Consider the following 16,605-nt stretch of genomic DNA (forward strand, 5'->3'; position numbering starts at 1 on the left):
ACAATCACAACACAAAATCATCACTAATAGACATTGACATAAAAAATTGACTTTGACAATTAATCGTTCCAGTAACATTATTTTTATTAGCTTGCCATGGGGCCAGAAGAATACAGCCGCTATGTACCCATAACATATGAAATTGGCGTTTTTATAAGAGTGTGAAGGGAAAGGTCGGAGTGGGAAGACCTAGACGAATGTATCTTGATCAAATTAAGGACGTCCTGGTAAAGGGTCAGGTCAAAAGTACCCGAAATCGCCGAGCTTGCATGAAGAGAGTTATGAATGTGGATGAAGCGAAGGAAGTATGCAGAGATCGTGGCAAGTGGCAAGAGGCGTGATTTTATGTATGTATATATGTATAAAAGTAATAACCATTATTATCTATGCACTTTTGCCATCTCATAGGCCAATGCCGTCTTATAGTTCATTGATCCCTTTACTAAAAAAATAATTCGGACAGCGGAATCAATAAAATCTTTGAATGTGGATTTCGACTGCCCTATCGGAGTTGATTTTTGTCCCCTTGGAAGAAATTACCCATTTTAAATTTCGAAAAAAATGGTGATCTGTTGGAACAATGCCTGGGGAGTTCGGTGGATTTCTTAGACATTCAAATTGAAGCTCCTCTAATTTGGTAGTCGTCTGTTGTGCAGTGTGTGGTCTAGCGTTAAAGCAGCAGAGGCATGGAGCGATTGACCTGCCCCGGTTATTTAGCAACTAGCTTTTCCGTCATAGTTTGCAATTGCTGACAATAGACGTCTGCCGTAATCGTCTGGCCAGATTTGAGAAAACTGTAATAAACGACAACGGCACTTGTCCACCAAACGCTTTGAAGTAACTTTTTTTGGGTCAATTTTCGCTTGGGGCAGGATTTGGCTGACTGGCCAAGCTCCTTCCATTTCGTATCTATATATCGATTATCGTAGAGAATCCATTTTTCATCACAGGTAATGATTTGATTTTAAAACCCTTCATTATTGTGCCAGTTAGGTAATGTAACGCAGCAGTCGTCACGCGTTTACTCAATCGGGAGGTACCCACCTTTCAAGTTTCTTAATCTTCCCAATTTGCTTCAAATGGATTAAAATAGTTTTATCACTAACACCGAAGCTTCAAGCTAATTCTGACGTAGTAAGCGATGGAACTGCTTCCACAATAGCCTTCAATTCTTCATTATCAACTACGGTCTCCGGCCGTCCACAGGGCTTGTTCTGCAGGACGAAATTTCCAGAACGAAATAGTTGAAACCAATATAGCACAGTGTTTTCTTTTGCAACACGAACGCCATACACATCATTAACTCTTCGAGCCGTTTCTGCAGCACTGGTGCCATGGTGGAACTCGTGCTCGTAAATAACGCGATATTTCAAGATTCCATTTTGTGAACCGAGTGAGGCAAACAAAAAGTAAGAAGAAGAAAAAACCAAATAAATGACTGTTAACGTTGGAATTCCTGACCAATTAGGAGAAATTTGTGATTAAAGTGGCCAGTACAACAAAACGCCATATTATGAAATTGGCGTTTTGTTGTACTGACATATAATTATCATATTATGATAGGACCTAATATAATAATATCAGTGGACATCGCTGCGTTCCAGCCCAATGTGGGGACACAGTTGAACGTGTCATTTAAGTCTTAGCGAGACACTGTTGGCTCTGTCTATTGGTATAGGATAAAGACGTGATTATATGCTTGTATGTTCACATATCTAGCACAAACTGTGGTGCAAGTCTCAAAGTTCCATCTTCTATTCCCAGGAGATAGATTTGGTAAAGTTGTCAGGTTTTTTTGTTGTTTTATAGCTTTCAAGAATTTCAACACAGTACAGTGAATAATTTGAGTTAAATGGAATTGTAAATAATACATACCTACTACATTCAAATTTGTATGTTTAATAATTGTACTGATGTGATGACATTCTGTCTTGATAATTTTAAATATTAAGTTAATAATACAAATCTCAAAGAAACAAACATCAATTAAGTAATTACTCATTTATTTTAACTTTTAGTACAAAATAAAACTAGTACACAGGGATACATCTCAAACCTAGCATTTTCAATTGTTGAATAGTCCGAGGCTTATGACAATAAGTCTTCTCATTTGTACTATTTTAGACACTATAACGTCACACAGATTAGCTCATATTCCCCATCAAAAATAAAACTAAATCAAAACTGAATAATGTAATCACTCTTCGAGTTAATCCTTCACAATTACCTTTATGCCGTAACATACTACTATCGGTACTTCAGAATCGAATTAAGCTTACTTACATTAGAAATACATAATTTTGAGGTTTGGAGCGGCATTGATGAGTTTTCAGGCACAATCAAACCATTACACTCCAATATTTAGAATACAGCAAACGACCAAGTCGCACATCTTTTATTTTACAAATTATTATTAGGTATCAAAATATTTTGTTGAAAATGACATACATCACTATCTTCATGTCTGCAAAATTATGAACGAATAAATTGTGAATGTATTCGTTCAAAATACTAAAATACACAAAGAAAATTATTACATCGTAGTGGTCGTTTGTGCATTCTAAAGATTTATATATCAAGAGAATCCCATTCTTAAACACAGTACTCATGTTTCTAACGATAACCATTGCTCAAATTTATTAATCGACACATAATTACACATTATAATTTACATGAATTTCAATTTAAATCCTTATCTACAATTAAATATATATTAGTGCAAATTTTGATAAAAAACATTTTAACAGCAAACAATGTAATGGGATGGGAATTATAATTACCAAGTTTCATGGTATTTTTTTTTATGGGACTTGGTATGAATTACGTATTAAAGAACTTTTTAGCTATTATCACTCATGCCCCTAAAACTTTTGTTGAATGTACAATAGCATAAACAGAAATCATAAAAACTTTTTAAAAAAATTTTGGTTTTGCAATTTTGAAAACGGTTCACTTAAAACCGTTTTTATAATCTAATCTAGCTGTTAACTACGACTATTATAATTACAAACATATTCCGCCGATTCTCGATGAACTATAAAAAAGGCCACTATTGGAGTATGCTTATTTCAAATTATATTACTGAGGAAAGATTTTTGAAATTTTTAAATCGTTAACTATTTCCTAATACCTTGGCATTTTCTCAAAACATCACTAGAAAGTTCTGTTCTGATTAACAATTTTTTAACTTATTGTTTCAGATTCACACTTTCCACAACATTAATATTCAATATTTTTACGAAGAATTTTGCGGATATTTTAACATAATTGACGAAACATGGATATGTTATTTTAAAGAAGCTTTTTGCTCATGTTTCATTGTATCTAGTCGACGAAGCATGTTATGTTGCATGTAAACCTTAGTAGCCATTTGACGAAGCGTATTGTTGATAATTGCTCTATTTGTTCGACGTAACATGTGGCTAATAACTGGCCGACTTGTTGTTTCTCATGAGTTAACATCATAGACTAAAAACTAACTTGACGGGCCCTTATTGATAACATTTAATTTTTTTTAAAACCTCCAACAAAAAATTAACTGTTTCTTCATATTGAAGATCCAAAAAAATATCAATAGATTTATTTATCGATTTATTTTTGTGAAAATGAGTAATGTCATTTATCAGAACTGTGACGTCATCTCTATGACGAAGAGAAGTTAGTTGCATATAGTAATCTTGAAAATTTAATTCACCAACTGAGATTTTCTGTGTCAACTGTCAGGAAACATTCAAAAGCATAACTTGACGAAAGATGTTATGTTTTCATTGTTTTCGTTATGATAAACATTTAAACAAAGTTTTATATAGGTAAAAAAATGTTGGAAATTTTATGTTGTTAATTGTAAGTTTATCAGATGGACGTTAATTTGTACTACCTTTTGTCATAATTTATCTTATGGTAATCCAATAAACATTATAACTGATCTACCTAAAATGTTTATAAAAAACCACTGTTAAAATCAAACTTCGTTTAAATGTAAGGACATTGTATAGACTTCAAAGGGCCGGCCCATATACTTATCTTTGGCTTGCAGTTAGTCTTTAGTCTATGGTTTAGGTACATGTTTTTATTTAAAAATAAGGCTACGTTGACAACTCTTCTGTACCTTAAATTCATAGTTGATTAACTAACGAACAATTCAGCCAATGTTCCTTCTTGAATATAACTAAATATTACATAGGTACATACTCATTGGACGTTTTTTACTATTTTAATAAGGTGTTATTGAAGAAGTGAAGACAACTATTGAAAACTAAGTTACACAGGTGTGGCTCTTTTTCTCAGTGGTCCCTATTCACTTGTTATTATTGCTATAACTTGTTAAATGAATTTAAATTACGTTGTGAACCAAGACATTATTGCATGATATTTGAAAAGGCAGTGAACAATATTTATTCTATTACATTGTGAAACATTTTCATCATTAACTTTCATGTGAGACAAGAGGTAAACAATCAAAATTTTCAGTTTGTAATTCAGGCGCATCGCTATGGAAGCCCTTAATGTTATTTACATCTTGCCTCGTTCCAAAATGCATAGGATATCGTACTAGCAGTTTTGTTTCCTTTATTGATTTCATATAAGAGATGTATATTATCTAAATTTCCATAAGATTGATGGCAAGGCACGTTAGTCCATAAAATTAATCAGTTCATTTACATGCCCATTGAAAAAATAAATAGTATAATTAACTAAACTTCACAATTTAATAAACATTGCTTAGTAAAGAACAAAAATATTTTTATACCGAAAAAACAAACTAACATCAACTCTAATCCATAGTGCAACTTAAAATCTTGTTTTGTAGGACAAAAATCTCAGACCAAGTAAGTAAAACAAAATGTTTTAAATCAACTAATTAAGATTTGTAAATAATTAAATATGGAAATTCTTTAGTAGGTTGACTTAATAATATTTAAAGTCGAATCATTTATCTGTTCTTCATTCCCAATGTTAATCATAAGACAGTGTGCTACATAAATAAAAAGAGCCAGTCCAGGCACCAGACAACCAACAACTAGACTGCTCCCATCCCTTGAATTAACTATACCCGTAAACCTAATATAGACTTGAAGTTATTCCTGTTTCAACCACTGAGTGACAAATACCACAACAATCAGTATAAAAATATGGGATTTGGCACTATGTAATATATTTAAATGTAAAGATATTTTTAAAAACACAGACTATCCAAGGAATCACTTCAAATTTATTTATTATTTTTCAATCGTATTTCAATCAGTACAAAAATACAGACCACTTTAATCAAAACACTATTTCCGATATTGTATTTATAGAAAGCAAACCAAAAATGTACTTATTTATTACAAATAGCTCGAGGTCGATTTAACGATTCGTGAGTTGTCAACCAACATCTATAACTTGTAAAATAAAAAAATGAAAACTCGTAATCGTTATATATTTAGAAAACTCCAAAGTAGCTTCCAAACATTCATGAACTGAATGTAAAAATATGAAAAGAAAATAAAAAAAGTAGTTTTTGTTACATAAATAATTAGGCCCTAAAATGTGAAATGTAACTAGCTTCACTAAAATAGAAACTCCAAAGATTCTATTTATGAATTCTAAGTGAAAGCTGGGGTTTGAAAACAGAAGTTAATAAGTTGTATTAGATCAAACTATTAACACATGTTCGCTATTTAGAAAAAAAATGATTGTATTTTCATATTCAAAAAAGGATCACATTTACTAACAACTATATTCTACAATTTGTCATAATTTTACACCTATATTGACTTTTCTTTACGATTTCTCATTGACCACGAGCTATTTTTGTCGTTAAGATTACTAAAACCTACTTGTAGGACCGTCTTGTATACCGGCAGCTTAACCATGTGCAGTGGCTGCAATATTATATTTAGATATTACACTACACCTCCTTGTTCTTCATAAAGACCCATAATGTTAATAAACACGTTATAGCTAAGCTAGGTATTATTTCTTTAAATCTCAAAGAAATGATTAGCATTATTCAGAGTCGTTTTTCCATAACATCATAAAACAAAAACTCATAAAACAACAAACATTCATCAAACGACCGGCGTTAAGAAAGATCCGCTGCGTCATCACCGAATAATGTATTTCAGACTCTAAGACCTAAATGAACACATGAAATACAAACCGCCGCGGCGCGAACGTTTTTCGGAGCGCCTCGACGAACCGGCGATATAACCTAACGTTAAATAATTACAAGTCTTAAACATAAAATAAACTCAGTAATATACATAATTACATTATATATTCGAAAAAATATATAACAAAAAAAAATCGACACGATCAACATATGAGGAGAGATTGGCGGCTATCGCAGCTTCAAATGAGCGTTTACGAACAGGAATAAGTATAAATTGCTAGAAAAGTTTTCAACTGTAAAACGAAAAATAAATAAATTTGTAGCGTAATAAAATTTACCGCCGTAACCTATTGTCGGAATAAACAAAGGTATGTCAAAACTGGTATCAGGAAATTTTGTTAGTTTTAATAATAAGTTCGTTTAAATCATCTCCGATACAACATGGTAAGGGTTCGAACAGGTCAAAGTCAATTCTAGCCGCGAACATTTATTCCCGCAGTCCGCCTATCCGTCTCTATTTACATAAGCATAACATTAGCGTTCCCTCGCGTCGGCAGTGTTGTATAATTCCGCTAAAGCGCCACTGCTAGCGGCGGTGCGCGAAGCGGCACACGTCGCAGCGCTAGGTGCGTCACATCGCCGGGCGCTCCCAGTCCACGGGCGGCGGCGCGCCGCTCCACGCGCCCCAGCGCTCGCGCCGGAAGAACCGCTTCTTGAAGTGGTGCGCCGGCAGCGGCGACGGCGAGCGCGCCGGGCCCGCGCCGCGCGCGCCGCCCGCCGCCGCGCCCGCGCCCGCGCTGCCGATGCCAGAGTCCGGCGACGTGTTGCACGCCTCGTCCGACCGCCGCCGCTTGTCTTCCACGGCGGTCGACGCGAACGATATGATCTGGTCGAATCTGAAGGCGATCCGATCCTGCCATTTGCTCTCGTCGACCTCCTCTCCTCCTTCTGTCTCTGTATAAATTTAGAAAATAGAGATATCGAGCCAACACTCTAATTTTATATTTGAAAACAAACAAAAATATCAAACAAACAGGGCGTTTTCAAGTTAAGCATTGAATGGAGCGAATCTGTACCTGGGTGTCGAGCGGGGTCGGGCAGCTCGTCGACCAGGGGCGTGGAGGTGTTTGAGTGCGGGTCGGGGGGCGGAGAGCGACGCCTGCCATCCTCAGGCTCGCCGCCGCTGCGTCCGCGCCAGTATTCCGACGCCAGCACGCGAGCTTGCAAACACGCTGCCAGACCTGACACAATCAGTTTCAACATTACAAATTCGCTAAATCGCGATACGGATATTCTAACCAATGTTAAAAAAACTTTATGACCAATAGGTATAGAGAAATATACCACTCGAGTCGGAGGTTCCTAAGTTGCGTTTGATTGCCGCCCACCAAGTGATACAACATGATCGCACGCGATACCTTCTAGCGGTTGGTGCGACGCGCGATGGTCGGGCTCCTGGTAGCGCGCGCTCATGTTGACGCACGCGTTAATGATGCTCTGGTTGGAGATCTCCAACGTCCGCTCGATCTCGCCGTTCACTAAGTCACCGATCGTGCGCGCCGGAGCCGCCAAACGTTCTGCTGATAAATGTCGACGGAGTGCCAATTTCGCAGGAGACACCTAGCAGAATAAAAACAAAGTCGTAAGCACATAATTTTTGAATTATATACTTCTCAGCAACCAGAAAAAGCGCGAACAAAAAAATATACAACGACATTTTACAATCTTAATTTAAAGACATTAATAAAAGATCAAAATAGCCCAAAAGAAACTCCTGAAATTGTAATATAATGACTTCGTATCAAATGGGAGGTAAAGAAATAAATTAACCTGCGTGTAGTCCGGCTGCGAGGGGTGTACATGTTCCCTGGCGTGCATGTGGTGGTGCGGCGCGGCGTGGCGCGGCGCGTCGCGGCGCTCGTACGGGTAGCGGTCGCGGCGCACGTCGCGCGCCGCCGCCCGCGCGTACTGCGGCGCCGGCGCGCGCGGCCCGTACCCGCCTCCCGCCGGCACCGGCGCCCCGCGCTCCCCGCCGCCCGCGCCCGCGCCCGCCGCACGCACGTACCCGTTGCTGTATGGGTGCGGCGCCGCTGTGGGCGTGCGGGCAGCCTTACGCTGCTCCTGGTCCTCGTTCAGGACGGACGTGATGATGCTTTTTAGCCGGTCCTCGAAGTTTATTACCTGTAGATGTCAATGATTCGTTATCCATACTAATAATAAGGATAAAAGATTTGTGTTTTTGTATGTTTCTCATGAATAAACTCTAAACTACTGGACTGATTTCCACAAAATTTGGCACAAGTATAGAATAAACCTTCAAAAGTAACATAAGACTACTATTTTTTCTTGTTACGAAGCCCTGCGCAAAAGCTAGTGTTGTATAAAAGGTAAAGCTAGTGTTGAAGGTATGCTTGAACTGATCTAAATTTAAAAATAAAAGCATAATTTTCTCTTATATTTATTCATATAAATATTATATGATTGTATGATTATTAATTAAATGAAGATTATAAATTTGTATGGATGTGAGAATGTGTGTATTTGTAATTATTTTACGCCAAAACAATTGAACGGAATTGTAATGCAAGTTAAAATTTATAGAATCAAAGTAAACGAAGTCGCGGGCAACAGCTAGTACAGTAATAGGCTTCGTCCACATAGTACAAATAAAATGGTTTTCAAATAGGATTTTTAAGCAAGTATCATTTACCTTGGGCGACTCCTGCACCTTGTTGACGACGCTGAGCGCCTTCTGCGGCTTGACGGGCGAGTGCTTGTGCGGCAGCGCGGCCGCGCGCGCCGGCGGCGGCTGCGCGCGCGGCACCGGCGCCACGGCGCGCCCGCGGTGCTCTGCTGGCGGATTCATTCGTTTAACGACAACCAACGGTGACGCGCAGCACGCTCCACTCTCAAACAACTTTTCGAATTGAGTGACTAAGAAGCATGCGGCGCGGCAACATCTGGCGTGAACTTTCGAATCCCATGCAGTTTTATAAATTTTAGAATGTAAGGAGAACGATATAAAACAATATTGTTTAAAATTGTTTGTTACAAAATTAATATTTTAAAAAAACGTAAATTTCTCACCTCTATGGTCTGGATGCCGCTCGTTTTCGCGCGCGTACCCGTTCACTATTACATTTGGTTTAGCAATCTTGCCAGCTTCGATTTGCCTGCCGGTCTCAAGTATTTTCTGAGCAAGTAATTCCGGATTTTGTTCCTCAATTTTACCCACATCCGGTACATCCGGCCACTCCTGTGACCGCGATCTATGCTCCCTAGACTTCCTTGGTTTATTATTGACCGTATGAGGTTTCACCGTGGCGACCGGTACGCTCGGAGGTATGGCCTTTTGCTGTTCACTGGCTCTCTCCATTTGAATTATTTCGTTCTGAAGAAGACCGACTTGCGTGTGTAACCGTTTTCTGTGTGCTAGTGTTGCGGATATTTCTTTTAGAATGCAGTCATGGGCGATCGCTTGTGTGATTTCAACGTCGGGCGGTATGTGACCCAGCTGGCGATATTTTTCAGTTATTTCGAACGTCCTCTGTTTGACAAGCATTGCTTGTTCCGCTTCAATGTTGTTTACTTGTGCTTGGAGTTTACTTGCTTTACTTTGGAGCTCCTTGTGTCTGCCGACAATTTCTTTCGCCTTTGCGAGCAAATCAACCGTGTTGTTAGCGTGTATTCCTAACTCGCTCATACGCGCTTTAAGTAACGCAACACTGTCGCTGATGAGCACGCTGATTTGCTTGTCTAACTGTGTAGCCCGTGATTTCAGTTTTTGATTTCTCTCCTAAAACAAAAAGTAAGGATTTTTTTTTATTTTAGCCCTCAAAAGCCAAGTATTCTTGTCACCTTAAAAACAAAGCTTAAACAATATCCCGTCCACCAGCTCAGAGCACTACCAACCTTCTCCTTGTCGATCTGTTGGCGGATCTCCGCTGCGTACTCGGGCTGGTTCATGCGGTGGATGAAGGCGAGGTACTGGTCGCGGAACATGTCGAGCAGCAGCTGCAGGCTGTAGGGCGTGTGCGGCGAGCGCGGGATGTCCAGCTCCGAGTGCAGCCGGTCGGCCGCCTGCAGCTGCACGCCCAGCGCCGACAGCCGCTGCTCCACGCAGCCCGGCGGCGGCGCCGTCACCTGGTCCAATTAAACAACTTGTTACTTTATCTAAAAGAAAATTATAGCGTTATAATATTAACATAGAGCGCCCGTCTCATGATTCAACTGGTTTATCCAGAAAGTTGTTATAGATAAAGTTCGTTATATGGACGAAAAGCATACTGTCTACCGAGGGATTAAGATTGAACTTCAAAAAATATTTCTAAACTAACTGTGCTCGAAGTCGAAGTCGCGAAGTCGCGGACTTAGTCCGCGTGGAATAGTTATTTTGGGCATCACTGAAGCCCTCAATGATGAATAATTTTCGAGGTTTTTTTTTCACATTTTTTATTATTTCTTTGCTCGTTATAGCGTAATGTTATTTAGCCTAAAGCCTTCCTCATTAAATGGTCTATTCAAAACAAAAATAATTTTTCAATTCGAACCAGTAGTTCCTAAGATTAGCGCGTTCAAACAAACAAACAAAAAAACTCTTCAGCTTTATAATATTAGTACAGATGTATGTAACCAACAAATGTTATACATACATACATACATAAAATCACGCCTCTTTCCCGGAGGGGTAGGCAGAGACTACCTCTTTCCACTTGCCACGATCTCTGCATACTTCTTTCGCTTCGTCCACATTCATAACTCTCTTCATACAAGCTCGGCGGTTTCGGGTACTTTTGACCTGACCCTTTACCAGGACGTCCTTAATTTGATCAAGATACGTTCGTCTAGGTCTTCCCACTCCGACCTTTCCCTCCACACTCTCCTTGTATATCTGCTTAGTCAACCTGCTTTCATTCATCCTCTCCACATGACCGAACCATCTTAACATACCCTTTTCTATTCCTGTAACTACATCTTCTTTCACATCACAACATTCCCTTATCACGCTGTTCCTTATCCTGTCACTCAATTTCACACCCATCATACTCCTTAACGCTCTCATTTCCACTGCATTTATTCTGCTTTCATGCTTCTTTTGCCATACCCAACTTTCACTCCCATACATTAATGTCGGGACCAACACGCCCCTGTGCACAGCCAGTCGAGCCTTTTTGGATAGTTTCTGACTGCTCATAAAGGCATGCAAAGCTCCATTCACCATGTTCCCCGCGTTCACTCTCCTTTCAATATCACTATCATACTTGCCATCTGATGTAAACTTTGATCCTAGATATACAAACTCTTTCACTTGCTCCACTTTTTCTCCTCCAATCAAAATATTACATGCTGTCATTTCTTTCTCCATTTCAAAAACCAGTGTTTTAGTTTTACTTACGTTCACTTTCATTCCTTTCTCTTTTAAAGCTTCATGCATACAGTTTACCATCTCCTGTAACTCCTCCTCTGATGACGCCAGTATAACCTGATCGTCGGCATAGAGCAGACATTTGACGAGTAACTCATTCATCCTTAATCCACTTTTAGACTCTTTCAAATCTGTCAAACAGCTATCCATAAATAGGTTGAACAGCCACGGTGACGCAACACATCCTTGCCTAACGCCTTTCTCAATCTTAAACCACTCAGTGTGCGCTCCGTTTATCCTGACACAAGCACTCGAATCCTCATATAAGGATTTCAGTGCTCGTATTAAGAGACTGCTCACCCCATGCATAGAAAGTGCTGACCACAATTCATTCCTCTCAACTCTGTCATAGGCCTTTTCCAGATCTACGAATGTGCAATAGACTTTTTGACTCTTGGCCAAAAACTTTTCGGCTATGCACCGCAAGGAAAAGACCTGATCAGTACATCCCATTCCCTTTCGAAATCCCGCTTGAGTATCCCATATTTTGTCATCAGTGTCAAATGTTATATGATGCGAATAAAACTTTTATCTATCTTATTATCCCACTGAATGTAGTTAAGACATTTGAAGCTTATGACACAGTCGAAACGCCGCACGTAAAAAGTGTTGTATTCTGTTAGTCTAATCTATACTAATATTATAAAACTGAAGAGTTTGTTTTGTTTGTTTGTTTGTTTAAACGCGCTAATCTCAGAAACTACTGAAAGTTGAATGAGTCGGCCATCTGCGAGCTTTCCACGCGAACGCTGCGCAAACCAACAAAGATATAGTAAAACAATGTACTAAAGATGTGAAGTACTCATTTTTTGCCACAAAAAAGTCCGCGAGAGCATATATCTATCTCTTAAGGTTTACTTACAATAACCACTTTTATGTTCATTTTTTAAGATATTTTTTTCATTATAAACATAAGTAATTTTTAAACCAATTTTCTTTAATTCAGTATTAATCCAAATAAATATGTTTATTACTTTCGGCTTTTCATGTAGACTAAAATTGCCAATTACAGTATATAAATCAGACGAATAGGTTTTGAGATATAGTCGTTACAAGCAATTTGCAGCGAAATTTTTAATACGGTGAACCAGCGTTCTTTCTAATACGCGTGACCCCCGCATCTTTCGATCGCCCTGCTCTATCCTACTTCCTACATATAGATAGGTATCATTCTACTTATAATACTTCCTTTGTATGTTTGTCTGTTTTTACCTCTTACCTACTTTTAAACTGATTATGTCTATCTTTTAAGATTGTTGTTGATTATGAGTATTTAATTGTAAACACAACTGTTTTTGATATCACTTAATTTCAATGAACATCTTAGAAGATATTACTATTTTAAAGTAAAGTATCAGCCTGTAAGATCCCGTCGCGGGTAATGATGTGGGCCAAGTCGTCGCCAAGTCGCATAACAATTACAATTAGCAGCTATAATTGATAAAGCCGAGGAGGATGTTTGCAAAAATAAATATGATGCCCAAAATAACTATTCCACGCGGACAAAGTCGCGGGCACAGCTAGTATGAAGTATAATTATGAATGCGTCAATGACGAAAAATTTTACTTATTTTTAAAGCCGTCATCAAATTCATCTTAATCCATCAAGTTTTACGCTCGAGTATCATAATATAGAATATGGAAAATAACAATTATTGCTTTTATCATCTTACCTGTCTTCAAATTTAGAAGCTTGGTACATATGAATACAAAACATGTTAAATTATACGAAAAATACACGAATCTTACATCAGGCCACTGTGACAATGCAGAACAAAAGTCGGACAAAGGAACGCCCTTCTTTTGAACTACAAAGTACAGTTTGTCAGCGAGATTATTTCATCTCAACTCCACTTGCATACATGCTGTGATTTCAAACCTCTGAGATATGTAGCACAAAAGTTGGGTGAAGGGATCCCCTACTTCTATGCTACACAGCACAGAATGTATGAAACAATATCTTCAATGATTCTAAGAAATACTTCTTGAATGAACGACGTTAATTAAAAGTAAAAGTCAGGAAATACATAATATTGTTACTGTAGTGTGTGTATAGCGTCCCACTACCTTACCTCATAATAAATAAGATTTCCTTGCAAACATGAGACACAATAAATCATACCTTGATTCCAAACAGTACTTTTATTATTATGAATCTAGTCACATCATTACATTACGAAATTAGTAGACAGAGAACAAATTGTCTTTTAAAAACGCAACTTTTAGAAAAACATAATAATAAGACATTTAAAACATTCCACTCTGTAATTGGATAATCAATTTCAAATACATAACGACCTCAATAAACCGTGGATGCGTGTGTACTCACAGCGCCATTGTGCAGCGTAGAGGCGAGCGTGGTGGAGTGCAGCAGGTCGAGGCCGGCGATGGAGGCGGGCGCCTGCCGCCGGCGCTTGGCGCGGGCCGCGCGGCGGCGGGCGCCGCCCGCGCTCGCGCTGCGCTTGCTGCCCGACCGGCGAGACCGGTCTGCGGGAACGAAACACACATTCACTACACGGCAATACATATAAGCTACATTTAAAGCAAACTGGTATGGAGCCATCACGCCTGAAGTGTGGTGACTTGGGGCCTGTGGTGAACATTTTCTATACAACACTTTGGCATCATCATCACTTAATTCGAAACAACGCCATGCTATCGGTATACTAGACAGACACTCACTCGAGTCTGAAGACGAGGCCCAGGGCGCGCCCCACTCGCGGGGCGCGGGCTCGGGCCCGGGCTCGGCGTCGTCGGTGCCGCTGGACTCCTCGTCGCTGTCGTCGCTGGAGCGCCGCGCCACGCGCCGTTTCGCCACCGCGGCACGCGCCCGCGTTCTGCCATTATCGCCCCTAAGAAAAATGGTAGAATTTATTTAAGAAAAATCGAAAAATCTTATAATATGTTTTCAAATTATAAGTTTTGTGTGCCTTTATCCCTTACGGGGTGGAAATTGTTATAAGTCGTAATGGCATAGTCAGAAATTAACCAGTTATCCCCTATTTTCATCCCACATCCAACTTTGCTACTTAGTCTAGACTAAATTGGTAAATAAATATTGGTAAATTAATTAAATAACATAAAAACCCTAGAGTTTTTATGTTATTTGATAATTTACCAACGAATAAAGCAGGTGAGGTCTTCCAATCAACTTAGAGCGAAAATAAAAATGTTTATAACACGAAAACTTTGAATAGCTGGTCGGACTTTGATGAAATTTAAAATGTAGGTATGTTGGATTTGTCAATATTATTTTTTAAGTTTGTGGGACATCAAAATCGGTTAAGTAGTTTCTGGTATACACAATTTTGTCAATATTTAAAGTGTTGGCCAGGTCTAAGTTCGCGGCGAATAACTAATTAAAGTTCATTTATACTTTTTCCCAATTGGTAATTGTTACATAGTCACATCGATGTACCTCCTTGCGTTCATGAGTTCAATAGTAGCCCTAAATGTCATCAGTTCATCTAGGTTCATCCTTTTACGGTATCCATTTCCAAGACAAATAAAATTTAACCAGTAGTCATACCTTACAGGTCTCGACCTAACGACTTTCTTTCTACGCTCGGGAAGAGAACCCGTGCTGTGGTTGCTGTTTCCGTTGAGAAGATCGGGAGTGGGCTGCCTTGTCGGCGGCGCACTTAAATGCCGCTTGCCGCTACTTTCGCCCTCCTCTATCCCATTCTGTGCGCCCTGTGGGCAAGCAACTATAGTTGAAGTGTATTTTTCCAAAAATTTTATACGATCAATTAGCAACTTACTACAAATAGGACTGGTTTCAGAATCACGCGTTTGATCCACTGGCCACACAGGCGCTCTTACAATTACACTTTATAGCCCCGTTTCATAGTAACACATGCAGTTCAAACGCGCCATTTGTAAAATGCGCCTCGTCGGCCAATTCGTCTGTGGTTTGCACGCGATACTCGTTTCACAGCGTACCACCAGTCAAACACGCGGTTTGAACGCGCTGCTCAACGGTACGTCTCGCATACGTCACCCTGAAACCAGCCTAACTGGCTACATTTTAACAGTAGGTACGAAAATCTGATGCATTATGCACAAACTGCGAGGTCAAAATATTTCTCTGATTTTCATACAATTCACTTCATGCCAACTTTCCAAACCAAATAAATAACAAAACCTACATATTTTCTTTTGCAGTAAAACTTAATATACCCAAACTATATACATATAATAATAATAACACTTGAAAACTAAATTTGGAATCTCAAAAAAAAGTAGTCTAAATAATCTTCTGAAGAAAAATAATTCTAAAAAAGCCTGGTCTAAATTTATTAATTGAAAATCACAAATAATCATCACAAAACAAACAAATTATCTTAAACGTAAATATGAACTTATTAAACCATTATAAAGTGATTGAAACAAAATAAATAAAGAATAAATAATCCACTGAATTTAAACCAATATATTTATGTTTAATACCTTATGGAATATAAAAAATACACAAAATAATTAATGTGTGTGGTGGTGATCAAAGTATAAGAAAACTACATGAAAAATTAAATATTCACCTAATTAATGGCAATAAAAATTATATATTATACTAGCTTAATACGAGATATATATTAATATATTAAATAGAAAGATGATGTGATTGGAAACAGACCCTTTTGCTGACCTTGAGTTTCGGATTTTTCAGTCTTTGAAAGTATCTCTCCAATTTGGTCCTATCTATAATATGTAAATAGTATGAGACTGGTTTTCCTGTCCACGAGACGGATCCCTTTAACGGTGACATTTCACTAACGTGCATAATGGTCCCGATGTCGCTTAGGTTTCTGTCCGTTATTCTGAAGTTCAATGGACAAAAACTCTTTGATGATACTATTTTAGCGCCATCCTTCAAATCGGCAAACCGTTCTTTTAATTGATGGTCTACGTGAGGGCCAAAAGCGAAGTTATTTACAAAGACAATGGTGGCTGCATTAATTTTTTCTCTGTGCTCATCCAGTAGGAAGTCGCCTTTTATTAATTTATATTCTCCATACTTCTTTCCATACCATTTCATCCAAGTTCTAAAATGGGAGTCCATACTCTGAAAAAGTGGAATGAATCA

General features: G+C 38.6%; 1 protein-coding gene across 3 annotated transcripts in view; it reads right to left on the reverse strand.

Annotated features, from left to right (window-relative positions):
- Window positions 1-1,984: 1,984 nt before the first annotated feature.
- LOC106138191 (histone-lysine N-methyltransferase, H3 lysine-79 specific) overlaps window positions 1,985-16,605 on the reverse strand; it is a 32,776-nt gene continuing 18,155 nt past the window's right edge. The window contains exons 6-16 of one of the 3 annotated variants that reach the window (XM_060951797.1): window positions 16,168-16,584; window positions 15,052-15,215; window positions 14,205-14,374; window positions 13,852-14,009; window positions 10,010-10,240; window positions 9,185-9,893; window positions 8,808-8,950; window positions 7,928-8,278; window positions 7,516-7,717; window positions 7,174-7,338; window positions 1,985-7,051 (exon numbers count right to left, since the gene is read on the reverse strand). In XM_060951797.1, the coding sequence (XP_060807780.1) occupies window positions 6,729-7,051; window positions 7,174-7,338; window positions 7,516-7,717; window positions 7,928-8,278; window positions 8,808-8,950; window positions 9,185-9,893; window positions 10,010-10,240; window positions 13,852-14,009; window positions 14,205-14,374; window positions 15,052-15,215; window positions 16,168-16,584 (3,033 nt within the window). In that variant the 3' untranslated portion in view covers window positions 1,985-6,728. Of the gene's footprint in view, window positions 7,052-7,173; window positions 7,339-7,515; window positions 7,718-7,927; window positions 8,279-8,807; window positions 8,951-9,184; window positions 9,894-10,009; window positions 10,241-13,851; window positions 14,010-14,204; window positions 14,375-15,051; window positions 15,216-16,155; window positions 16,585-16,605 lie in introns of all 3 variants that reach the window. The other 2 variants (XM_060951791.1, XM_060951786.1) reach the window with 2 other exon arrangements.

Source organism: Amyelois transitella, chromosome 3, assembly GCF_032362555.1.
Source record: "Amyelois transitella isolate CPQ chromosome 3, ilAmyTran1.1, whole genome shotgun sequence".
Lineage (NCBI taxonomy): Eukaryota > Metazoa > Arthropoda > Insecta > Lepidoptera > Pyralidae > Amyelois > Amyelois transitella.